The sequence below is a fragment of the Sebastes fasciatus genome, chromosome 22 (assembly GCF_043250625.1).
Source record: "Sebastes fasciatus isolate fSebFas1 chromosome 22, fSebFas1.pri, whole genome shotgun sequence".
Taxonomy (NCBI): Eukaryota; Metazoa; Chordata; class Actinopteri; order Perciformes; family Sebastidae; genus Sebastes; species Sebastes fasciatus.
The window spans coordinates 24,445,149-24,472,864 of record NC_133816.1 but is presented as its reverse complement, the minus strand read 5'-3'; the positions used below and the strand labels follow the sequence as shown (position 1 = coordinate 24,472,864).

General features: G+C 37.8%; 1 protein-coding gene across 4 annotated transcripts; it reads right to left on the bottom strand.

Moving 5' to 3' along the window:
- Positions 1-1,962: 1,962 nt before the first annotated feature.
- Positions 1,963-27,551, bottom strand: LOC141760474 (L-amino-acid oxidase-like). 4 transcript variants are annotated; one of them, XM_074623329.1, is made up of 8 exons: positions 12,035-12,169; positions 10,055-10,114; positions 8,343-8,566; positions 7,184-7,296; positions 6,417-6,618; positions 5,528-5,596; positions 3,992-4,128; positions 1,963-3,079 (listed from the first exon to the last, which is right to left on the bottom strand). In XM_074623329.1, the coding sequence occupies exons 1-8, from the start codon at positions 12,096-12,098 to the stop codon at positions 2,281-2,283; spliced, it is 1,668 nt and encodes a 555-aa protein (XP_074479430.1). In that variant the 5' UTR covers positions 12,099-12,169; the 3' UTR covers positions 1,963-2,280. The 4 variants fall into 4 exon arrangements, with proteins under 4 accessions (XP_074479430.1, XP_074479428.1, XP_074479429.1 ...); XM_074623327.1 differs by lacking the exons at positions 10,055-10,114; positions 12,035-12,169 and adding an exon at positions 27,399-27,551; XM_074623328.1 differs by lacking the exons at positions 1,963-3,079; positions 3,992-4,128; positions 5,528-5,596; ... (3 more) ...; positions 10,055-10,114; positions 12,035-12,169 and adding exons at positions 18,911-20,604; positions 21,885-22,021; positions 22,262-22,330; ... (2 more) ...; positions 25,147-25,373; positions 27,399-27,530.
- Between the last annotated feature and the right edge of the window lie 165 nt (positions 27,552-27,716).

Sequence of the window (27,716 nt, the reverse complement as noted above, 5' to 3'; positions counted from 1 at the left end):
AAACCGTGACTTCCTAGAAATTTTAAAGCGCTGATTTAGGTTAAATTGGAGTAGTGTGCCTGAAAGCGTCAGGAAGAGATGTTCAGAAGTTCTGAAATATTGAATACCTTTATAATAAAAGATAAAAAAATATAATTGTATACTTACTTCCTGTGCTTCATAAGTCTATGCTGCACAGTAAGCACACAAACATGATTTTATAACATTTTGGATTGGATCAAGGCCCAATTAATTTAATGACATAATGCCAGAGACACCACTTAACTGTCACATCATTTTCTGCAATAAATTGTGATAATTTTGAGGCATTATAACCTACAAAAATATTTTTTTACTAGTTTACTACCTTGTCTGTGTTGTATAAATGAGTTGTGTATAAATGGTTTGTGCATTCTGTTTTCTGTGATGTACGCATAAATGGAGATGCAAACTGTAAATAGAATAAATATACAATAGATATATATGTATAAACCTTGACTCAGCAATGTTTGTGTGTACATTTACTTAATTTTATTGATTTGATACAGTGCCTTTCAATAAAATCAGGCCTGATGAAACATTTCTCTTGAAAATCTGTTTCTAAAAGCACATAAGCCTTCACCTTTAGCTTAAGCAAGGTATATTTAGCTATAGTACTATAAGTTCACTTAAAGGAAACGTATACAGAGATGTTTAAAAAGTTATTTGTTCTCCAACTGTGTGTTAAGATATATTTCAGTTAAGAGTTTTATTGTACTAATTAACAGTGTTCATATTTTGTTAAACTGAAGAAACCACACAAAATAAAATACCGGCTGTCACGTTAGTTAGATGGATATCTGACTAATTCTTTAATTCAATGATGCTTTCCAAAAATACGTGTTTTCAAGTGTGCTATTAGTGTACTTCTTTTAAACTTAAAATAAGAGAGTATACTTTCAGTTTACCTTTTATGTACATGTATGTTACATTTAGAGTAATCCCACCAGATTGTATTGTGATTATTGTGGCCCAGAATTACTGGTTTTACAGCATCTTTCCTTAAAAACCCGCACAAAGGGGTTTCATTTGATTTTCACTCATGGATACAAGTCAATATTTTTTATCTTCAATCAACAACCAGTGTGTTTAATATATTAACTTAACCTCTGAGTTTATTGACTCATGCTCATGATTACATTTGTTTTTGACATTTTAATTATCTCCACAGGATGTCCAAGATAAAACAGTATTGTTTAACATTAAAAATATTTAGCATATCCACATGTATCTGTAATAGAAACATACTAAAAGGAAGTAGCTCATTTAGATTATTTGTCCATTGTCTGACAACTTTCACTGTATATTTGGACCCACCAATAGCAGCCAAAGCTGACCAGAAATGCTGAATGTGTAACAAAAATGATTAGTCAGTTTTGCATACGAATGAACTCATATGTGAGCACAAATTAAGCCATTTGAGAGCTCAAACTACTATTTTATGTGTATGAATTAACTAATTTTAAAAACATGAATGAAGTCATTCAAAGTATCAACTACAGATTGGGGTCTACAAAATATCAAATTCAAGAGCACAAATTACAAATTTAGGTGTACAAAGTAACTGATATGAGAACACAAATCAAGCTATTCAACATTACAAATTGCAAATTTGTATGAACAAATTTGTTCCTAGTAACATTTTCTCTGTAGTTACCATTTTTCAATGCTGTTCATTGTCATGGACTACTATTTTATACAATCACCAAAACAAAATATTTCAAATGGGAGCCATTTGCTGTGGTTGGTTTTTGAAGATTACATTTATTGGATTACATTTATGTGTTTTACCAATGTTTATATCCTGACTGAATGACTTCTGAGAATGTTAACGATCCTTAGATGTGCGACACACAAAGTTTTGTTAATTGTGTAATAGGTTTGAAAATGACAAAGCTGTAGTTAATTACTCAGAGAGAAATGACCACGACATAAACACCAAGGTTGGAGGAACATTAGTGGTCCACAATTTTATTGATTGTTATCAGCATCAGTTAACGCAAAAGCTATTTAGTAAGTGAATGATATCTGATTATGCTTTTGCCGAGCAACATCAAGCCATCTTTCACTGCCAAAAATCCACCAGTTTCATACGGATTAGAGCGGCATGGTGGAAAGGGAATCGCGATGAGCTTCACTCCGAAAGCAAGCAATGCAATCACCAAGCAAAACTAATTTTTTTCCTCTTTATATTCTGAACTACCATATTTTACCCCAATATTTCATTACTGCTATTATACTTGTTGCCCTAGAAAGTAAATCCTAGAGCTCATCGTGGCGAGATCTAGCGGACTCTTTGTTAATGTTGGTAGCAGCCCTGATTGCAGATTTCAAAGCTGCCTCCATCCAAGCGTGAGGGAAGGCGGTGTGTTCACCAGCAAAGTGAACCCGGCCTTCACTTCTGAAGAGCTCTTTAGCATACTTTAAATGCTGGTACGGTGTGAAGAGAGCGAAGGCGCCCAAGCTGTAAGGATCCATGCTCCACTTCTTCACCACCACTCCTGTGCAGAGAGACGTGAGGGTCTTGTTGTTGTGGATCTTTTCTAAATCTCTCAGAGCTAACTCTTTCAGGTCTTCATCGCTCGCACCTAAGAAGAGGAGGGAGTCGTCAGACCAGGTGTAGGAAGCCAGGAGGACGCCGATGTTCTTATTAGTTGGGAAACTGTGGCTGGGGTAGTAGATGTAACGAGAGGGCCCGTCAGTGATGCTTTTTCCTCCTCGGATGCCGTCCTTCTCCCAGAACCTCTCGCTGAAGGTGAGGAGGATTTTAGTGGAGCTGTCGTAGTGGGTAGCCCTCAGTGCCTCCATCTTTTTAATGGGGAGAGCTGGATCAAAGTCCATGAAAAGGGCTGCTTTGGTTGTGGTTGTTACCAGGACAATGTCAGCGGTAAGGTACGTCAAAGAAGACTGTTGGCCTTTTTTGTACGATACGATCACACCTTTATCTGACTGGCTGATACGTTTGACCGTGGAGTTGAGGAGAATAGGGACACCGAGTTCATCGAGGACATCGACAAAAGCTTTGGGGAGCAGGTCCGACCCACCAGTCACTTCAGAGTACCTTAAAACCAAAAAGACAAATAGATACTCTTATTGAATGCATTCTTGTAGAGAAAGGTGCGGATTTGCAATATGTCCATATGCTGTGGTTTAGCAATGATATGTACAGTTAAATATATAGATTATGATGCAGACTGGGAGAGCAACTTGCAGTTATTTGCATCTATTGAGATTAAATCTAGGCAGCCAACATCAGAGTCAAGGTCAGATTCATAGCTGGAAGCTAATATCTATCATACTACAAATATAAGACAAGCTAATAATAACTCCATTATTCACAGTATTGCCTTAATTTTCTGGTTTGGTAAACCTTCTGTACACTACCTGTCCAGCTCCAACAAAGGTAGTGACTTGTTGGTGAACACAGTGAAGCATTTACCATCACAAAGAGCTGAATATTTCCCTTAACTAAGGGGATTAATATTGTATGTACATCCATTGGGTGAAACACAACCTCAAATGATTGCTAATGTGGATCTGTGTCTGCTGGATGTGCAATTAGGCAATTGTTTCTTAACATGTTCGCCATAACAACTTTATATGGTTAAAACATGTAATTGCTGTGTTAACAGACTCTAACATCCCAAAAAATCTAAATGTACTTTGCTGCTACATGTGAAGCAACGCAATTACTATGCCTTTTAGTTTCAGTAATTAACAATGACTTGTCTCCTCTAGAAGTCAGTGACCAGCTGATGTACAAATAAAGAGGAAAACTAAATTTGGAGTACAAAATTGTATAAAATAGTGTAATCTGCAAAGAAGTGTACAACTTCATTTTCCAAGGCCTTTAATGACATCAGTTTGATTTCTGTCACTTTTTCTGGCTAGGGGTTTAAAAATGTTTAATTCTACTGTGCAAACTAAGTATTCCCATTTTGAATAGTTGACAGTGTGGGATGTAGGGCCTCACTTCACGTCATCATTGATGTCAGCCTGGTGATAGACCATCTCACTCAGCGCTGTGTACATGAGGCTCTGTTGGTTAAGCAGGTCTCCGAGCATCCTCACCGCTTCTGAACTCAGGCCTCCTTCTTCTTTCAGATAATCCTGTTAAATAAACAAAGTTCCATATTGTGCAGTCAGTTTGGCTCAGAAACTAGGCTTAAAAAGTGTTAAAACAAAATATTTTGATAAAATGATTACATGCAGTCAGGTTTTCAAATATCAGGAATCATATATTTATGGACACATATGGAGATGGTGGAGCATTTCAGCAACCCCTTGTCACCCTTGGTTTCTCTGGAAAGATTGCTCAACCTGTTCTAGTTGTTTGACAGTTTGGGTAATGTTTTGATTCATAGCAGAATATAAAAACTACTTAGGAAAATACAATTTTAGAAATGCTGTTGTGTACTTCCTACTCCTACTGTACGAGTAGATCGTTTGCGATGTAAAGACAAAGCTCACGATTTATGTGCTCACACTGTACGATCCGATCATTAGCCACGACATGAATGCTCACAGTGTACGATCCGATACGATCTATACATGTAAAATAAAAGAAAACCCCCCCCCAAAAACACGGCCGGTTGGCTCCTATGGGCCGTTCTGGCTGTTGACCGTTGTCAATAAAGATTGGTTTGAAAGCTTGAGGCAGGTAAAGTTTCTTTGCTATCAGAGGTCTGTACGGGTCACAATGCTAACAAGGCAGAAATGTGCTGCTTTGATCATCTGTGCCATCCTGTCTGCTGAAACTTCTAAAAAAAGAGGCAGCGACGTAACATTATATGGACTCGCAGGTGTCTAGGAAGACAGACAGAAGAGAGAATTGGATGTAAGCTAGCTACGTTTTACTCGCTATATCTATTGTAGGCTACGTTATCTTGATAGCTACGCTCTGATTACTGTAAAAAGAGTAGAAAAGGCACTGACGTTGGCTCGCTCGCGGCTCTGCTTCACCTGTATGAGAGCATGTGGTCGGCAGACCAAAATATCTGACATGTCATAAATTCACCCAACTGTCCGACCGCCGATCGGGAGGAGTTAATCAGTCCTTGGTCCCCCCTGTACACTACACAGCAAACGATGCCCAATGAAGCTGCAATTTGGTCCGACTCTAAAGTGAGTTGTGCGGCTCAAAAATCAGGCCAGAAATGGGCTAAAATCGTAGAGTGTATTCCCAGCTTAAGGCAACTAACGGACTCTTTTCTTGCTTTTCTCATCTTAAGTTAATTTGTCTAACATCATTTTTTTAACACAATCAATTTTAGAGGTCACATTATGTGACTCACCTTAGTGATACATTAGGATGGACAACCTGTTCTTCAAACATAAGCTTAAGCTGAACCAGAGATTCATGTTAACCATTAGCTGGTAAGTAACTGAAAATGGCACACCCAATTTATATTTGTAATGCACTAAAATATCAGTAGTGATTCACATAATTTGTTTACTCAACACAGCTTTCTCATTTTACAACATTTCATCACATCATGTTGTGTTTTACCTGCACAGAGTAACGGTCATATTTTTCCAGTGCAGCCTTGCAGCCATTGGCCTCCACTTCATCTTGCACCTACAACAAAAAAAAGAAAAGAAAAAGTAATTTGCATTCATGAAGTCAATTGAATCATCTATTGAGCTGATGGTGTTACCATGAGTATTCACAAACTAAGCTTTGATTTCTGGCTATAATAAAGCATGAATGCGTATAGCCAAGTCTGACAAAAAAGCAAACCAGTGGAAGCTCTTGGAGGTTGGGGACCACAAACACAACAATTAAATCAATTGAAGCCACTTAGTAGCAATACCACTGGGTCTGTTAAATCCAACATTATGTTCCAGAGTGAAGTATTGAATTGAATGTCATGAAATGTGATATTGTTATCACTAGTGGGTGAATATTGATGGCTCTGGTGCCTGACTAAGATACTAAATATTACATGTTTGGTCAACTGGTTTGCTTTCTTCTTTGTCCATAAGAAACACATCCTGCTTCAAACTTACCGGTGGGAACAGCTAAATTAATCTATACTCAGACGTCTGCAATTCGTCAATTTGCCTGGGGAGGTAGGAGTATATCTGCATGAAGTTATTTTTTTTTTTTTTTTTACAGCGCTACTTGACACTGATTTGTAGTGTTGATCAAATGCAAACCATGTTGTCAGTAGTGACCTTTGAAGGAAAAAAAAGAACCGGAAGGTCCAAAATGGAGGAAGCTAACATATTAGGTATGTTGCACCATGTTTTATATTACTCTTTATGCCGATGATAAACTGCTAATAAATTTGCTTGAATTATATAAATTTTTTGTCACGTCAGTGACTATATTGAAGAATATGTGAATTTGTGCAACATTGTTTCCATCCCTCCTTCCTTTCCTCTGTCGTACGTACCTTCTGCAAAGCTTGTTGTAGCAGCTTGTCGGCTGATTTTCCTTTCTCACTTTCCGTCACGTTGTACTTCAGGATGTCAGGGTCTTTTTGCACTGTCTCCGTCTTCTCCAGCACCCCATTAACCAAGTAAAAGGTGTTGGGGTCATCCATGATGAATTCATTCAGCTTGACCCCCAGCTTTTCAGCATACCAGCGGACGATTCTGTTGACAGAGGTGGCAGAGTTATAGCTTTTTACTGTACTTTTTTAAGTTTAAGTTTTTTTTAAGTTTAAGTAAAATACCATGTGTGAGCTGAGACAGTGAATTAAGAAATATCCTTCTTACACTCTTGATGAGTAGGCAAGACACTTAATGGTGTCACATGTAACATTCCTAAATAATTTTTAAGACTTAAGTTAAGTAGCGGCAGCGACAACACTGGCAGCCTCCACTGGCAACATTTATGTACTTGCATGTCATATTTTGAAGCAAATCTGCTAAATTACTTTATGACACAAAATGGTAACGTTTTCTTTTATAAATGATATACAACTTTGTGTCAATGCCACTGTACCAATGGTGTGACTTTTATCAAGTTCCATTTTCAACTTCCCTTTGGGGTTTTAAATAATTTGGCAGTTTCCAGGTCTGGATGGTATCCTTGCAAATCAACCCCAGCAAATCTGATAGCTTCATAAGCATTCCTTTTACACAATCATGTCAGTTTGTGAGGGGGGGAGGTTGCATTTTTATATATAAATGCTTGAATAGAGTTACATAGACTCACTGGTGAGAACTTGGGATCCTCATGGTTCCCAGTTCAGCATACCAGCCCTCTTTATCATTCCTGTAGGTCTCCACTCGTCCTCCAACACGACTATTAGCCTCTAATATGGTTACCTTGTCAGAACAGATTAATACAAACAGATAAATACACATAAGGCCAGTCATATAGTAGGTGTATGTATAGAAAGCATTTTAGCATTTATTCGATATCCTTGATATCAGACATCAGTTTCCTCCACTCACACGGTCTTTGTCAGCATAGTTGGACATTTGGTCGCACTAGTTCTGCATTTTGTCTAACTAGTTGAACAACGATGCCTACCAGTCACTCTTTTTCAGCAGCTAGTGGCACTTCTGTCCAAGAAGTTACAACAGAAGCCTTACTAGTGATGCCGGGCGCCGCACCTGTAGCACCAAAGTCCCAACCAATCAGCTTTTTGACGAACCAATGGCCCTCTGGACCGAACTAGTAACACTGAAAGACTTACTAGTTAATTAGTGAGCTGCATGGATTCAGCACAGTAGTTAACTAGTTACCTACAATGTTCTGCATTAGTTAGTAAGTAGTTGTAGTAGAGCCACAACTACACTGTTCTGAACAAGGCAAAAGTAAGCATGGCTCACTTACCCCTGCTCAACCCGATCCAGTGTCAACCATCATACCAATTTTGGAATTGGAACCTCAGAAAGGCACAACTAGACCACATTGCGGAGCCGCAATGTTTTGCCCCGGAAACGAAACTGAAGTTGAAAAAAAAACAGTTTTTGGCCGAAATTTCAAAAATCATGGGCACCCTGGACTTCTTACCCCCAAAAGGCACAACGAGACCACACTGTCAACCATCATACCACATTTGAAGTTCCTAAGTTAAACAGTTTCTGAGTTCTGCTCCGGAAACGAAAGCGGACAGAAGGACGGACGGACACGAGGAGCGCTATACCCCCGACTACGTTGTCGAGGGGGTAAAATAAAATTGATTGTAATTCACTTATTGTAAATTATCACAAACCAACATGGTTACAGGGGGTAGGGGCAGCTGAACAGAGGCCCTGCAGGTTAATCCACTGGTCCTAACTCCATAAACTCTTTGACAGCACCGAAACTTTTGCGCAGTGACTTTTAAAATAACATGTTTAGCTTATGAGCCTGTTGAATGTACCTTGTGTCCGGCGTCTTGCAGTAGCTTGGCAGCCGTCAGTCCAGCCATGCCAGCTCCAACGATAACAACATGATGAGATGTATTTATGTTAGGCAGGCCGAACTCCGCGATGTGTAACAGCTTGTCGTAGTCTCTATCCTCCAGACAGTCGGCCAGATTGTCCTTCAGGCTGATCGCAGCAGCATGGCTGGGGTACAGCGCAAGGAGCAGCACACTGACAGCAACTGGAAACGCACCGAGAGAGAAAACTCACCACTTAGCTCCAACAGGAAACCCATCAAAACATATTTAACCTTCACAGATATTTGACTGAGCAAAGCACAACGAGATTCAGGTTGACCAAATAATTCTGTGATACTGTTTTGACAATTAGCATTGCTTTTAGATTTATTTATTTTTTACACTTTTTGCACCATATTACATATGTTTCTTTGTTTTTTCAAGTAAATGTCATTTATATATATATATTAGGAAATTATTCAGAAATAACGGACTCGTAAAATGAACTGTTTTCATGAATTTCACCAAACAGAAAACTTTCTTTATTTTCAAATGATTGTCACGTATCAGGAAAACAGGTTTGGACCCAAACGCAGGTAAGGATGAGGAGATGGCAGCAGGCAGAGTTCAGTTATCTTAATATTAAAAGAAAATCTAAGAACAAACAACGCAGCTGATCCAGGCAGGTACAAAAGCCAATTCACAAGGTATTGAACAAAAGGCTATCTCGGAAAACAAAACACTGGGAAACAGACTCTGTAGGATGTAACACCACACATGAGGAGCGAAGACGAACTGACTAAGAAACAGGGGAAGCACAGAGACTAAATACACTAGGAGAGCAGGATGATTGAACAAAGGTGGAACAAATCAGGGAGGGGCAGACAATCACAAAAGACGGGAAACAAGACAGACAAGACTCAAGAGGAGTGAAATCATCAAAATAAAACAGGAAACACTAGAATTAATGAATATAACAGAAAACCCTAATCCTCTAAACAAATACAGAACTAATAATCCACTAAAAAGATTAACACAAGATAGTCTTAACAAAAAGGAAAAGTCCAACGGCCTCTTTGCACAGCGCCAGATCATGACAATGTAAATTTACACAGCATGTATGAATCTTCCAAAAAAAAAACAATACCGTCTTCACTATAATACACTATTAATAGTATCGTAGAAAAAATGTATTTAAAAAAAAAGAAAGAAAGAAATAATTTATCTCTACATCATATAATCACAATGTGAAGTGGAATGGTGATCTCAGAATTAATAAAAAAATTAAAAAATGCAGGATACAATTCCACTTGTATGGAGAATATATTTTCCAATAATGAATGAATGAAGAGTGAATATTTACTGGGGTTTATATATATGTGTGTGTGTGTATATGGTACCAACCATGTCATAGTAGCTTGTCGAGAAGGAGGCTGAATAACCCTCCAAATTTATGCAAAATTTTGTCGAGAAAAAACTAGCATGATCATTTAGTCATTTATTTTTTACCATTTAATTTGGTAATTTATATAAAGCAGCATATTTGCCAACTATTAAATACTTGACAAATCTCCCTTTAAGGTATATCTTGAACAGATAAAAAAATGTGTGATTAATTTGCGATTAAATATTTGAATCAATCGACAGTCCTAGTATTTAGACAATACTTTCTCTAAATAAAAGACAACACAATATTGCTGTAAAATACTCACACAATTTCCACGTCACCACTTGTGGATCCATCTCCGTTTGGAAGTTTGTCTTCTTTCCGTCTTTGGCGACACGAGGAAGAGAAACAGAAACAAAATGTTTAAATCCTGAGAAAGGAAAGTTGCCTCTCAGACAGTTACAGTGTGTTGTCTGCATTTAGCTCATGATCTAATTCAAAGCTAGTTCAATGACAGTTAATAAGAATGTCTACACTTTCTGAACACCTATTCACAACATTCAGAATTTAAATTGTGATGCACATTTTACATTTTTAAAAAACATATTTCGATTATTTCATTTCATTTATTTCAAATGTCTACTATTTCAGGTTATATTTTAAGTATATTTTCATTGGACATTATTTCTTTGTCCCTTACATATTTGTACGCACATATATTTCAATTTGCACCGTTCCATGTTTTAATATTGCTTTTAATCTTTTATTTTCTTTCTATTCAATCAGAAGTTGCTGCTGCAGTGATGCAACTTTCCATTCAGGGTCTGGTTTCATCCCCTCTTCTATAGTCTATGAAATGTTTTGTAAATTACACGGAAATTAACCTCATTGAAGAATTAGAAGAAAAACAAACAAACAGATAATTTAAAAACTGATATATTCATAGTGAGATTTTAATAATAGTTCTAACAGATGATTTGATTCCTACCTTTTGAGGAGCTTAAGCAACAAAGTCTTGTGTGAAATCATAGCCTCTTATATACTTTATATTGACGCTAGTATTGTTTTCTCACCAGACCAGATTGACCGAGTTGACCGGGTTGAGTGTTATCTTTTGGGAAACTTGCCAAAAATGAGGAAACAAGTATTTTTTAAGCAACCAACAAACACCAGACTTTCCCTCAGGAGACCGCTGTTTGCGTCCCATATGTAACGTAGTCATTTTAAGCCAAACCATGATGTTGTTTTTTTTACTAAACTTAACCCAGTAGTTTTGTTGCCTAAACTTAACTAAGTAGTGCTGTTGTGTTTTTTGCTTTGTTTCAATTTACAATGTTAACCCTGTGTTTTAAACTGTTTAAAACTGCGACAGTAATCCGCAACAAAAATATGTTTCCTTCCAAACATAAATGAAAATGCAGTTTAATTGTATGGGAACATTATTTTTCAGGAGACAGGGTTGCTTCACCTGAGTTAACACCGTGGGGAACATAAAAAAAGTACCACGGGTACCATAAAACACCATGTTTATACGCTAGGGCTGTCAATCGATTAAAATATTAAATCGTGATTAATCGCAAAATTAATCGCACATTTGTTCAAAATGAACCTTAAAGGCAGATTTGTCAAGTATTTAATACTCTTATCAACATGGGAGTGGATAAATATGCTCCTTTATGCAAATGTATGTATATATTTATTATTGTAAATCAATTAACAACACAAAACAATGACAGATATTGATCCAGAAACCCTCACAGGTACTGCATTTAGCATAAAACAATATGCTCCAATCATAACATGGCAAACTGCAGCCCAACAGGCAACAACAGCTGTCAGTGTGTCAGTGTGCTGACTTGACTATGACTTGCCCCAAACTGCATGTGATTATCATAAAGTGGGCATGTCTGTAAAGGGGAGACTCGTGGGTACCCATAGAACCCATTTACATTCACTGATCTGGAGGTCAGAGGTCAAGGAACCCCTTTGAAAATGGCCATGACAGTTTTTCCTCTCTAAAATTGAACGCAAGTTTGGAGCGTTATTTAACCTCCTTCATGACAAGCTAGTACGACATGGTTGGTACCGATGGATTCAACAGGTTTTCTAGTTTCATATGATACCACTCTAGCTTTAAAACTGAGCCCGCTACAACCTAAAATCCCAAGTTGCGTTAATGCCTTTTCTCTTTTTCAAATCCAGTTTCTACATATTTTTCCCACTAATTAATTAACAGAGACATACGACCTAAAAGTTGCTCCTTAATACATTTATTAAAGTCTTAAATGAGAAAGTTTCATTCTACCTTTTCCCTCCTGTGCCTTCAGCTTGGTTTCGAAAGCTGCCAGTTTTTCTTTCATGATATTCATCCCTGTTGGTATTCACTGAACTGAACTCCGTCTCCAAAGTTGTGATTCGTGGGATCCCTGTGGCTGCTTTTATGTTGTTTGATCCAGGCTTATGGGTTGTTACACGCCTCCAGTACCTTAGAAATTTATGGTTAGTGAGAAATTTCATCCTGGCAAATACATTTGTTTATGTTCTTGCACAAACTAGTTGAACTATTTTACTGCTTTCCTGAAGTGTCTTAACTTGATCTGCAGACAGACAGAAAGTCTGTGACGGTACAACACACACATCAGTGCAAACATAAAAAAACCATACAGTACACAACTCTGAGCATGCTGGTCTCATACACCATTCGTAGCTATACCTACAAAAAGTAATAATTCATACACATCCCACGAAATCAATTTGTGTGTAATCATCATAATCGTAAAGCAAGACATATAAATAAGCGGTGAACAGCGTGTTGGGAGGAGGTCGGGGTGGATGGGTGGGCCAAAAAACACAGGACGTTCACCCAGGAGACCGTTATTGGTGCCCCATGTGAAACCAGAGGTCAACGTTGAAGTATTAGTCACTTAAGTTATGTACTTAAGTAACGCTACTTTTGCAGTTATTATAAGCCAAACCACAATCTTTTCCTAAACCTAACCAAGTAGTTTTCTTGTTTAAACTAAGTAGTTTTGTTGCCTAAACCTAAACAAGTCAATCTCTTCCCAAGCCTAACTACCGTAAGTAACTTTCTCGAAAAAGATATCGCACGAACCGAGAATACGTTGCTCTTGAGTAATATCTTAAAATATTCCTTAAGAAAACACTGGATCATAGCAACACAACAACTTCTGAACAAAAGCTGTGAACCTGCAACCTTAAACATGTACAGCAGTAAAATGCTTTTACTTTGTATACATTCATATAATTGAGTTTATATGCCATATGAAGCTACCACTTCTGCTGTTTGTTATTAACGATAATGTTAATTACATATGATACATGATACATACTGGCAATGATAACAATGATTGGCAGTCTGCTGCTTCTCATTGTAAATTTTGGGCTTGTACGAACTGGTTCAGTGTTTTGATGGTAGAAGATTCACACGGCATTGAGCAATATCTCTATAATAATTATTACTTGCCTGTTACACAAGAGTTTGGCACAGCTCTAGTCCTGACACAGGTCATTGAAGGTCGTTGGCTATGCTTCCATTACATTGTACATTACATTATGTATATCAATTACACGGTGTTGTTGAATACTCGATTCTGATTGGTCCATCACGGCGTTCTGTGTTCTGTTATTTTTTTATAGCAGACCGTTGCTATGTATAACAGACCGTTGCTATGTATAACAGACCGTTGCTATGGGCGCAGCTCTGATGTCGGACTCTGGCGGACCGTTTTTGTGTAAAATTATTGATTGACTAAGTAAGTAGCCATGTAATAAGCGGGATATTGTACAACTAGCGGGTCATTGTTGTGAAAGAAACCCCTTCAGGGCGATGAGAGACCCCTCCGCTTCACATCAAAGTACAATAGTATTAGCATCAAAATATCTCTCATGAAAAAGTAGTATACTTCAAGTTTATTTCATAAATTATACATAAGTAAAGTTCAAGTATATATTTGTTGTAGGTGTACTAATTTCAATATACTAGTTGTACACTTGTAAGTGCACTACTTTGGGTCTAAATTGGCCCACTTTTTAGTTTATAGAAGTATGCTTTTAAGTGTACTTTAATTGTAAGAATAATAAACATTGAGTGCACAACTAGTTTAAAACTAAGTTTTATTTTGTACTGCAACTACACCATAAGCATACTGGTAGTTTACTAGTTTAATATTTGTAGCCCACTTTATAGATTATGAAAGTACACTTTAAAGTATACTCTCAGTAAACTACTAGTTTAATAGTTTTTATACTGCAAGTACACTTGTAGCCCACTTTTTAGCAGAGATTCGAGTCTGCTACTCAAGATTACTTAATTATACTTTTCTTAAGAGTATCCCAATCAAAAGATTAAGTACAAGTAAGCCTATAATCCAAATATACTTTGACTTTTCTGTACAGATGTCTGCACATTATGCAGAATGGCCCATTTCCGAATAATAGTTATTAGGCCTATATTTTTTAAATCCACCATGCCCTCTGAGTTGTGGCGTGCACAGCAACCTGTCTGTCATTTTGCCATCATGACAGGTAGGTTGAAGTGTGCCAATTCATTTTAAGGAAGAAGTGCAGATATCTTGATACAGAGCCAACAGGGTAGGGCAGGCTGTAGTCTCTCTCGCACGCAGGTTCACCTTTCCATGGCGGAAAGAAATATCTGCATACATAAAAATAAAGAAGACAACTCTGTTGACAGAGGCATTAACTCATTTAACTAATAGAGTGGAAAATGGTGTTGATTAAGTCAAACCTGGCCGTGGTCACACTTTACTACAATTATAATAAAAGATTTATTTGTAGAACACAATTGTTATGAAGTACCCGACAGAACATTTCCACCAAACTGTCTGTACACACAGAGGCTTCAGTTCAACATTTAATTTGAATATACACCAGTCTTTGTTTGCAGGCCATTTGAATCCTGTCAAACGTCATCTAAAAGACAAACACATTCATTTTAAATTTACATCTCCTGAATTAAAGCAACACAAAACCCCACAAATCTAACCAGTTACTGCATTTCAAACTCTGTACAACTGAGATATCTACGAGCAAGACTCTAAATCACTACCAGTGATGCTCATCATTAGCCGACCCTACGCTCTGATCTCACTGTGGAAGAATAATGTGGAAAGAGAATTTGCCTGCCAAATTACAGAGTTACACGAAATCCATGGTTTGGTTGCCAACATGCAAAAATACCCCACAGTCCTGCTGCTGTCTGTTATACACGGGTGCCATTAATACACACAGAAGCATTAATATAAGTTAGCATCAGGTACTAGTGAATAGCAGACAGTGAGTTTGGACGTGCTGAAGATCAGAAACAAACACTGCTGACAAGGTGGGTGTCCTTTAATTACACAACGATTATCAGTTAATGTTATTAAATGACTGCTTTTCCATGAATATTATCAAACACTGTGTTCATGTCTGTAAAAAGTATCACTCACCATGAGCATTTTTTGGAATCTTTATGAACTTAAAACTTATTTCTTTTAAACTTAAAATATCTGAGTATGCTTTCAGTTTACTTTTTATGTACTTATCAGGGATATACTTAAACTATACTATAGAAAAGTCTACGTATACCTGGCTTAAACTAACAAGTATACATAAACTTAAATATACTTGGCTGATACTGACGAGTATACAGAAAAGTATATTTGGCTTATGTTTACTTTTTGATGGAGTAGCCTATTAGAATGTGTGAGAGTTTGTAAACGTATGTTTTGATATGAATTTACGTCAATTCATCAAGAATGTTCCCACGTTTTGCTATTCTCCGTTAACCGGGAAGGCATGAGAGAAAAACTAATTTTTTACTAATTTTCATCATAAAACATCAAGTCAAACAGCAAAAGGAGCAAGTCTCTTCAGAGATATACTTAACAAAGTTATACTTATGTATACTTAGCTTATACCGACAAGTATACAGAAAAGTCCAAGTATACTTGGCTTTTACTGAAAGGTTTGCAGAAAAGTAGATTTGTTCAAGTACTATAAGTTCAATTTAATAAAACTTGAATGTATACTTGCAGTAAAAACTATTAAACTAGTAGTTTACTGAGAGTATACTTTAAAGTGTACTTTCATAAACTAAACCATAAGGCTAAACATATATAACTAGTAAACTACCAGTATACCTATAAGTTCACTTGTAGTATAGTTCACATTATAGTATAACATGCTTTACAAAATACAACTTAGATGTAAACTAGTTGTGCACTCAAAGAATACTATTCTTACACTTAAAGTACACTTAAAAGTGTGGAAAAACATAAGAGGCGGTGCAGAGCAGCTCAGGTGGACGGCCTGGGGGCAGGGCAGAAAGAAGCAGGGGAAATGGACTTGGGGCTGCTGCAGTCACAAAATGACAAAATGTACAATGAATGGCTAAAATAATGTGTTGTAGTTTTGAATCACTTTAACCGTCTTTGAAATGAAGGTGAATGTTTCTGATTGTCTCAGTTAATTTATTTCTGATCCTTCTTTCTCCTGTTTCTCCATAAAAGCAATACCATGACAACCAATACGTCGTTCAACTCCTCTTCCTCCTCCCTTGACCACTGCTCAATCTCATCAACTGGATCTTTCATCTCCAATGCCTACATGGTCACTAGGATGTTGCTCCTCGTCCCTCTCTACATCCTCGTCCTCTACCTGGGATACCAACGATGGCGGCGGCAGCGCTCCTTTGCGAAAACGTGCCACTCCGACATATTCACCTTCCACATGGCTGCTCTGGAGATGATCTATGCATTTGGGTGTACAGTCTTCATTTGTGGCAGATACACTGGTCTATTAAAGGTGACTTTATTGGGGAAGTATGTGATCTATGTGGTTCAATCTGGAAATATGGGCTTTCACATCCTGACCTGTGTGGATCGATACCTGGCTGTTGTTCACCCCATCATCTACCTGGGACTGAGACATTCAGGAGGGGACAAGATACGAAATATCAGCATTGTTTTTGTTTGGCTGCTGAGTTTCGGATGGAGTGGTGTATTATTTCTGCCCGACCCTGATCTTCCCATCATCCTATTATTCTGCTCATTTGTCTTCTCTTTAATTGTCGTATCTTTCTGCAGCCTTTCTGTTCTCTATGTTCTGATTCGTCCAGGGCCGGGGGAAGTGAGCGGGGAGCGGGTTGATCAGGTAAAGCGGAGGGCTTTCCACACCATCACGGCCATAACGGGAGTGCTGTGGTTGTGGTTTGCAGGGTTCCTTTTTTGTGATGGTCTGGCTTACTCACAACTGCTGAGCTACAGTGACATGTGTTTGGTGAGGGCATTTGCACACTGGTTAGGTCTGCCCAGCGGTTTGGTTTTACCTCTGCTGTTTCTACACGGAGCAGGAAAACTGCCCTGTTGCCATCAAAGAAATGTGTAAAGACAATTACTGGATAGGATCAGAGGGGAACTCGATTAAATTAGTTAATCATTGTAATTGACCTTCAGACAATAAGTTGAAGCTTAGAAGTTTAGATTTGAAATCATAAAAAAAGGAAATAGAGCAGGTTATATTGTTTGTATATAGACTAATCCCACCGGGTTGTTTTGTGATAATGTGTTGCCCAGAATTACTGAGTTTACAGCAACTTTCCTCAAAAACTGTGATGTGATTTAAACAGGTTATATTTGATTTTCACCGACACACATTAATTTGTTTTCCGAATTTATTAACTTGTGCACACACATTTGTATATTTTTCTCTTGAAACAATAATCAATATATTAATTTATCCATCGAGTTTAATGACTCACAAATGACACTAACATTTAATTATTTTAACAGGATGTCAAAGATAAAACGGTATTGTTTACATCCACACATATCTGTAATATCATAAAACCAACTGCATCGCTGTCGGGAGGAAACCTTGGAAACCTGATGTTCCTGAGGTTTCTTCCATTTTTTCTGTTTTCCCTGTGAAAATTTTTTTTTGTGGAGAGATTTTCCTCATGCAATGAGATGGTCGTACTGTAGAGGACAGTGGGTGTCGTATCCTGTACAGATTGTAAAGCCCCCTGAGGCAATATGTGATTTTGGGCTAAATAAATAAAATCGACTTGACCTGTTAACATTGCTGTTATAGGTAGAAGTGTTTGCTAGGGAGACTATAGCGTAGCTAGCTAGCCAACATAATGCGATGCACATACTCCTTCAGATGCATCAGCTTTAATCAATGACAGACAAAACATGCATCTCGACATTTGCTGGTCAAAAACCTGTGGCTCATTTAAAACATTTGCCCATTGCCTGACAACTTTCACTGTATATTTACACCCAACTAATAGCAGCCAAAGCTGGTCAGAAATGCTGACCATGCAACCAAAGTGTTGAGAGGACAAGGATAACAGTAACTAATTTGTGTGCACACATTTTAATCCATTTGAGAGCTCAAACTACTAGTCTGTGTTTGTGAATTAACACATTTTAGAATGTGAATTAAATCATTCAGAGCATCAACTACAGATTTGGACCTACAAAATATTAAATTCAAGAGCAAAAATTATAAATTTAGAGTGTACAAATTAACTAATATGAGAACACGAATCAACCTATTCAAGATTACAAACTTGTATGAAGAAATTTGATAACGGGTTAACGCAAATAGTAGAGTAGAGTGAAGATACATCATCATATGAAACTAGAAAACCTAAGGAATCCATCGGTACCAACCATGTCATACTAGCGTGTCGAGAAGAACGCTAAATAACGCTCCAAATTTTCGCAAAATTTTGGCGAGGAAAAATTGGCACAGCCATTTTCAAAGCGGTCCCTTGATCTCTGACCTCCAGATGTGTGAATGAAAATGGGTTCTATGGGTACCCACGAGTCTCCCCTTCACAGACATGCCCACTTTATGATAATCACAAGCAGTTTGGGGCAAGTCATAGTCAAGTCAGCACACTGACACACTGACAGCTGTTGTTGCCTGTTGGGCTGCGGTTTGCCATGTTATGATTGGAGCATATTGTTTTATGCTAAATGCAGTACCTGTGAGGGTTTCTGGATCAATATCTGTCAATGTTTTGTGTTGTTAATTGATTTCCAATAATAAATATATACATATATTTGCATAAAGCAGCATATTTGTCCACTCCCATGTTGATAAGAGTATTAAATACTTGACAAATCTACCTTTAAGGTACATTTTGAACTGATACAAAAATGGACAATCATGCAATTAATCTCGATGAAATATTTTATTTGATTGACAACCTTAGTTTAAATTACAGATCAGTTTCTTACAGTGTCACTTGCCATCTCTTTCTATCTTTGTATTCACCATTTGTCAACACTGTCCATTGTTATGGACTGCCTATTATTATACACAATCATGAAAATAAAAGGTTTGGGAGCCATTTGTTGTGGTTTACTTTTTGAAGATTATGTTTATTGGAATGTATCAGTGTATTTTCCCAAAGTTTGATCCTGAGTGACTTGTGAAAAGGTTAAAGATCCTGACATTTCTCAACACATGAAGATACTTGTCCTTCAACTGATCATTTACGACTGAAAGGTTTACGGTCAGGTTTGAAAATGACGAAGGTGTAATTACTGTTACTGTAATGCCTACAAGTCATCAGTTGAGGTCGACAAAGATCACAAAGTGCATGTAACCCTTTAATAATGTGCAGTATAACCTCTTTACTGAGGGGCAGTCATGCCGGACATGCTTTTAACAGCAGGTGGTATTTTGTGCATTGGGTATATGCTCTTCACATTTTTTTTTGAGTCTGGTGATTTTGAAGGAGCACTCTCAGCACCATGAGTTGCGTTCAAAGGAAAGTTTGTAGTGTTATTTAGCACCCATTTGATCACATAAATGACCATGACAGACACATCAAGCTTGGAGGAACATTACTGGTGCACATACTATTGATTGTTATGAGCATCAGTTATTGCTAAAGCCGCTGCACAAGTGTGTGATATACTTTTGCCAAGCGACATCAAGCCCACACTTCCAAAAATCCATCAGTTTGATGCGGATTAGAGCTGCAAAAATCAAGATGAGCCCCACTCCTGAGGCAACCAAGCAAAAGCGCCAGATTTAACAACCTAGAACTCGTCATGGTGTTGACTTCTAGCGGACTCTTTGTTGATGTTGGTAGCAGCCCTGATTGCAGATTTCATCGATGTCTCGATCCAAGCGTGAGGGAAGGCGGTGTGTTCACCAGCAAAGTGAACCCTGCCTTCACTTCTGAAGAGCTCTTTAGCATACTCTAAATGCTGGTACGGTGTGAAGAGAGCGAAGGCACCCAAGCTGTAAGGATCCACGCTCCACTTCTTTACCACCACTCCTGTGCAGGAAGACGTGAGGTTTTTGTTGTTGTGGATCTTTTCCAAATCTCTCAGAGCTAGCTCTTTCAGGTCTTCATCGCTCGCGCCTAATAAGAGGAGGGAGTCGTCAGACCAGGTGTAGGAAGCCAGGAGGACGCCGATGTTCTCATTAGCTGGGAAACTGTGGCTGGGGTAGTAGATGTAACGAGAGGGCCCGTCGGTGATGCTCTTTCCTCCTCGGATGCCGTCATTCTCCCAGAACCTCTCGCTGAAGGTGAGGATGATTTTAGTGGAGCTTTCATAGTGGACCCCCCTCAGGACCTCCAACTTTCTGATGGAGAGAGGTGGATCGAAGTCCATGTAAAGGGCTGCTTTGGCAGTGGTTGTTACCAAAACCATGTCGGCAGAAAGGTCCGTCAAAGAGGACTCCTTGCCTGTCTGATACGATACAATTACACCCTCATCTGATTGACTGATACGTTTGACCTTAGAGTCGAGGAAGATGGGGATGTCAAGGACGGTGAGAAAAGCCTTGGTTAGGAGATCTGACCCACCAGTCACTTCATGGTACCTTTAAAACAAAAGGACACACTTTACTCCGACTGTATTAGGCACAAATGTGACAAGATGTTGTTGTGACAATGCTGATGACAATCCATTCAGCAGATCTGACCTATGGACATCCTTATTTGTTTGGCATGAGCCAACTACACCCCTTTGCTTCCTGGCAGACATAATAAAGGGGCAATAAAAAGCAGGTTGTTAAAGTCAAGCTACAGATTGACATACCTGCCACTGTCTCTACCTTTGCTCCAGTAAAGATGAATATATGAATGCAGGACCTAGTCATAGTAAAGATTCAAAGAAAGCAAAGCTGGCTATGAACCGAGTATGTCCCAAAATAGAAGCATTTGACTGTAAATTGCTTTCCGGATCATCGAACCCCCCTCCAACCAAGCCTCTCCGAAGTCTGAATTCTATGTCCAACAATTTTGGTAACTCTTCGAAACAGACAATCCAAGAACGCTGCGATTGTCGTGATCGGGTGTGGACAGGTGAGGTAGTAGGCAAAAATTTGAATTTCTCTGATCATTTCTCACGGAACAACTTCTGTCACTTTCCGTGTGTTTAAATGACTGCAAACTCTCTGAAAGGGTGCGTTCTTATCCCCACTTGAGCGATTCATTGCCTCTCTCCGACTCCATCTCACAGGAAGGCGTTTCATTCTTATTCGTACGGCTCTTTTTGCGTTACCGTAGTTTTGTTGCATGGCGTAAAAACGTCATGCAACAAAACTACGGTAACAGCCAAAGTTCGGTTTAGGCAACAAAACCACGTAGTTAGGTTTAGGGACAACATCATGGTTGGGCTTAAAATGAGTATGTAAACTAAACAAAATACGTACGTAACAGAAGTATAAAAAACAGGTCAAACGTCACTTGAACATAACTTTAGGACGCTCTCCTGGTTGAAAGTCCTGTGTTTGTTGGACTCATCTGCCTCCCCTGCGGCCCACCATTAGCTGTGTTTCTCACATTTTTGGTTCACGTCACTAGCACCGAGCGTAGCGTATTCACGCGGATGCGTTCACATTAGTACAGCCTACATAGCATACAAAATGACACGCCAAAAGCAAGAAAGGCGTCCTTACTGCACTCAAAATGACTTGCGAATTCCCGTGTCATTCATACATTCAACATTTAGGCTGCTCTCATAGCTATAAACACTTATGCTATAAAACATGCTCTGATGACACTTTGTATGAACTGTTTTGATTCATGCATACCCTAAAACAAAACATCTTTCGGGCCAAATATAAATGTACAAATGTCTTTAATCAACCAATCGTACGTGGTGTTGTCGCTGACGTCGCTCTGGATGTAGATCATCTCAGTCAGCGCCAGGTGCATGAGGCTCTGTTCATTGAGTAAGTCTCCGATCATCCTCACCGCTTCTGGACTCACGCCACCTTCTTCTTTCAGATACTCCTGTGAAATGACACGCAAATGTTTTACTACATTCGGTGTTCAATCCCCCCTCATTTAAACATAATCTTAAATCATTCTTTCTTTCAGCTTTCAACTTTTTGAAAAACCAAACAGCTCCCATGCCCTCAACCCAATTTGTGTTGGAAGAACATATAACATTCATATAACTTCTTTCTGCAGCAAAATTTTGTGTTTCAGACTCATGTTGTGGAGTTTCGTGAGATTCACGATGTGGTTTACCTTCACAGAATAGTGGTCGTACTTCCATAGTGCAGCTTTGCAGCCCTGTGCCTCCACTTCATCTTTCACCTACAGAAAAGATCATTTACATGAGGCTGATATTTACAATGGTGCTTCTGCACATAGACCACGGCTCTGAAATATCAGTAAGTTCGAATCTATGGCCCCGACCACGGCTCTGAAATATCAGTAAATTATAATCTATGGCCCCGACCACGGCTCTGAAATATCAGTAAATTATAATCTATGGCCCCGACCACGGCTCTGAAATATCAGTAAGTTCGAATCTATCCATCTAAACAGCTAATAGTATCTTTAAGCACATACTGGTATCAGATACCAATAGAACAGACTATGTACTGGATAGTACAACATAAAGTACCTTCTGCAGAGCTTGTTGTAGCAGCTGGTCAGCTGACTTCCCCCTCTCGCTTTTCGGCAGCTTATACTTCAGGATGTCAGGATTTGCTTTCACTGCGTACGTCTTCTTCCGCAGCCCATGGACCAGGTAAAAGGTGTTGATGTCCTCCATGACAAATTTATTCAGCTTGACTCCCAGTTCTTTAGCGAACCAGTTGACGATGCTGTGAAAAGATGAGACACTTGAAGCATTTCCATAAACTTTTGATATTTTGAGGTAAGGCAAATAAGACATTTTGCCAGTAAATTTGAAAACATAGTACTTATCTACACACCATTTCTAACAAAACCTCACCAAAAAGAAGTTTATTCAAGTGTGCTATTAGTATACTTCTTTTAATCTTAAGATATGTATAACAGTAATGTAAAAGAGATATACTTAACAAAAGTATACTTAAGTAAACTTGGCTCATAATAACAAGTATACGGAAAAGTCTAAGTACGCTTGGCTCATAATAACAAGTATACGGAAAAGTATAAGTATACTTGGCTCATACTGACAAGGATACGGAAAAGACTAAGTATGCTTGGCTCATACTGACAAGTATACGGAAAAGTATAAGTATGCTTGGCTCATACTGACAAGTATACGGAAAAGTCTAAGTTAACTTGGCTCATACTCCCTTACGAAAAAGTAGTAAACTTCAAGTTTATTTTATGAAGTACACAAAGGTTAAGTTAAAGTATATATTTCCCAAGTATACTTTATGTAGTAGGTACACTTATATCAACGTACTAGTTGTAAGTGTACTACTTTAATACTCCTTGGGACTAAATTGGCCCACTTTGTAGTTTATAAAAGTATACTTTTAAGTGTAAGAATAATAAACATTGAGTACACAACTAGCTTTCAACTAATTTTTTTTTTTTACTGAGTATACTCTAAAGTGTACTTTCATAAACTATAAAAGTGGGCTAAAAGTAGATACAAGTATACTTGCAATATAAAAACTATTTAAACTAGTTGTGTACTGAGAATATACTTTAAAGTGTTCTTTCACAAACTAAAAAGTGGGCTAGAAGTATAAAACTAGTAAACTATCAGTATATTTATAGTATAGTTGCAGTACAAAATAAGGTGTAAACTAGCTGTGAACTCAAAGTTTACCATTGTTATACTTAAAGTATACTTGAAAGTATACTTTTATAAACTAAAAAGTGAGCCAATTTAGTCCCAAGAAGTATAAGTTGAACACTTACAAGTATACAACTGGTGGTATTAGTATACTTACTACATAAAGTAAATATATGCTTGAACTTTACTTAAGTTTAAATATACTATTTTTCCATAAACAACTATGCTAACTACCCAATAAGGAACATTTCTGACCAGCTAAAGGGGTCAAACACTGTTGTTTTGGACATTTAAGACTCATTTGTACTCACCGGTGATAACTGGGGATCCTCATGGCTCCCAGTTCAGCATACCAGCCCTCGTTTTCATTCCTGTAGGTCTCCACTCGTCCTCCAACACGACCACTAGCCTCTAATATGGTCACCTTGTCAGAACAGTTAAATAAAGTGCTTAACCATCGTTGTCCGATTCATGATTTGAAAGAAAGACGCTAATTACATAATATTTGTGCAAAGTATAATTTAATTTAAGCAACAAATATTTATTCTATGCTAAATACATTTTATTATCCACAGAAGTGGATGTACTTATTAGAGAAATACTTAACACAAGTATACTTAAGGACACTTGACAAGTACACAGAAAAGTCTAAGTCTTCTCGGCCTATACTTGTACTTCATCTTTTGATCAAGATATACTTTAGAAAAGTATACCTAAGTATACTTGTAGTATAAACAAATCTATTTAACTAGTAGTTTACTGAATATACTGTACTTAAAAGTGTACTTTCATGCAGTGGGCTACAAGTATATACAAGTATACTTGCGGTATAAACATTTTTAAACTAGTATACTGAGAGTATACTTTAAAGAGCACTTTCATAAACTATAAAGTGGGCTACAAGTATAAAACTAGTAAACTATCAGTACCATACTTACACTTAAAGTATACTTTTATAAACTAAAGAGTGGACCGATTTAGTCCCAAAAAGTAGTTAAGTGATACACTTACAAGTATAAAACTAGTACACTATCTGTATACTTATAGTATAGTTGCAGTAGAAAATAAGACTTTGATGTAAAGTAGTTTTGTACTCAAAACTTACTATTCTTACACTTAAAGTACACGTAAAAGTATACTTTTATAAACTAAAAAGTGGGCCGATTTAGTCTGAATAACTATTAAAGCAGTACACTTATAAGTATACTACTAGTACATTGATATACTTACTACATAAAGTATATTTGGGAAATGTACTAAGCATACTTCATAAAGTACACTACTTTTTTGTAAGGGTTGTGGTGGCTGCATATCTGTCAGCTTGTTTAAATCTCTCTCTTTGTCCCCTGGTGTCCAACAAACAAAAACTTTAAAGTACTGTTGAATGTACCTGGTGTCCGGCATCTTGCAGCAGCTTGGCAGCCGTCAGTCCGGCCACGCCGGCTCCGACAACAACAACGTGGTGAGATGTATTTATGTGAGGGAGGCCGGTCTTCACAGTGTGTAACAGCTCATCGTAGTCTTTGTCCTCCAGACAATCAGCCAGGTGTTCCTTCATGCTGACAGCAGCAGTGTTGTTGCTGCGGTACAATGTGAGCAGCAGCACGCCGGCAGCAACTGTAAACACACAGAGAAAAAACACACCACTTAAAACTCCCAACAGGAGAACTCATATTAGCTAATTAATCTGGGATATTTAAGTCACAGCAAGTGGAGCAATAAATTCAGGTTGAGTAATTTGTGCTTTTACTTGCCTTTAAAAAACAAAAAAGTCATGACTTCTAGGCTCACTAGCTTCTCTAACTCAACTCTCATTCAGCATTTCTTTCTAAAAAGGAATACAAATGAGTGTTTCTGAGGTTTACTTTCCATATTCAAAGACTAATTGGCTCCACTAGAGCAGCTGCTAATAGTAGCTGAAAGCTCACAAAGTAATAGTAAAAACAGCTCCCATGAAAATGAATCAACGCGGACAGTCGCGTCATCGTAACTCGGTTTCATCCATATCTCTGTTGTATTCACTTAATTTCCCCCCCAACAACACTTTAAACTGTAAATCTCTGGTGTCTATAAGAACTTCTACAGGGTCCAGGTCCTCTCTGTCTGAACTGTGACCCCCCTTCACTCGCCCTCTTTTGTTCAGCCGTCACATTTTAACTTGTGATGGTCTAAAAAAAAAAAAGCTAAAGCAAAAAAAAATGGTGTTTTATTTAAAAACAGAAAGAAATATAACATAATTACTGTCCTTATCCAAACATGTTGAGTATTTGATGTATTCTAGGGGCTTTCAGTCAATTAAAATATTTAATTAATCGCACATTTTCTTATCTGTTCAATCTCAAAGGGAGATTTGTCAAGTATTTAATCCTCTTATCAACATGGGAGTGGACAAATATGCTGCTTTATGCAAATGTATGTATATATGTATTATTGTAAATCAATTAAGAACACAAAACAATGACAGATATTTTCCAGAAACCCTCACAGGTACTGCATTTAGCATAAAACAATATGCTCAAATTGCCCTCAAACTGCACGCGATTATCATAAAGTGGGCATGTCTGTAAAGGGGAGACTCGTCGGTACCCATAGAACCCATTTACATTCACACATCTGGAGGTCAGAGGTCAAGGGACCCCTTTTGGAAATGGCCATCAGTTTTTCCTCGTCAATATAAGCCATGTATACTTAGACTTTTTTTTATACTTGTCAGTATAAGCTCAGTAAACTAAAGTATACTTTTGAAAGTATATCTCTGATAAGCACATAACAAGTAAACCAGCCACGACTACCTTTCTGTAGGCCTATAAGGCAAGGATACTTAATTATACTTTTATGTAATACATCTCAATCAAAAGATTAAGTACAAGCATAAGCCAAGTATACTTAGACGTTTCTGTATGCAAAACTTTGCGTAAATTTGGAGCGTTATTTAGCAACAAGCTAGTATGACATGGTTTTCAAGGTCTTGGTGTCTTAATGTGGTATTTTTGAGGGATTATTCATAGTTTTTTTATCAATTTTCAAGTGATTTAAAAAATTGTTAAATTCAACTCCAATCTGTGTAACAAATGGTATCAACCCAAAAATTGCTGCAACAATTTATGAGACATAATAGAGCATGGGGATGGACATCATATACTTCTTTCATCATGTTCTAAACCCTGATACACTTTCACAATTCATTCTAATCAATTAATTAATTCATGACTAGAACAACTTGACTCACAGTGCTGAGCTGCATCTCAAATTAATCTTCAGGTTCCATCTTTCAGATGATGTACACCACTTCTATGTGACATCTACTGTTGACCTGCTATCTCCCCCCTAAAGACCCCCTGTAACCCGGACTAAAACAGGTCTATTGTGGGTCTCAGAGAGTTATGATCTATGATTAAATATGTAATAACAACTTCATCAGGATGTGACATTCAGTAAATACCTGTACAGTCCAACAAAGACCCTCTTATAATGTCATCAAGCATTGATGACATTAAAACTGAAACCATGAAAGCAGAACTGCTGCACAGCGCTCATATCCTCGTACCCAACATGGCAGAGGGGCTTAATTAATTTGCGCACTATTTTGGGGAATTATAGAAATATAAAAGAAAACACAATATAATGCTGTAAAATACTCACATAATTTCCACGTCACCACATGTGGATCCATCTCCGTTTGGAAGTTTGTCTTCTTTCCGTCTTTGGCGACACGAGGAAGAGAAACAGAAACAAAATGTTTAAATCCTGAGAAAGGAAAGTTGCCTCTCAGACAGTCACAGTGTGTTGTCTGCATTTAGCTCATGACCTAATTCAAAGTGGTACGACAGTTAATAAAAAAACGCACCAAACAGCTAAAACTGCAGTATTATTAGTAGGGTTTCTAGTATTTTACACTTTCTGAACACCTTTTAACAACATTCATAATATAAATTAGTATATAGTACACAAAGTATTTTG

Bases quoted from the DNA above. Each gene is read 5' to 3' on its own strand.
- LOC141760474 (XM_074623329.1), bottom strand. From the start codon at position 12,098: ATGAATATCATGAAAGAAAAACTGGCAGCTTTCGAAACCAAGCTGAAG. The intron at 8,567-10,054 runs GTGAGTATTTTA...GTGCGTTTCCAG, and splicing joins AGTGGTGACGTGGAAATTGT to TTGCTGTCAGTGTGCTGCTC. The intron at 4,129-5,527 runs GTAAAACACAAC...TTTATTTAACAG, and splicing joins ATGACCGTTACTCTGTGCAG to GATTATCTGAAAGAAGAAGG.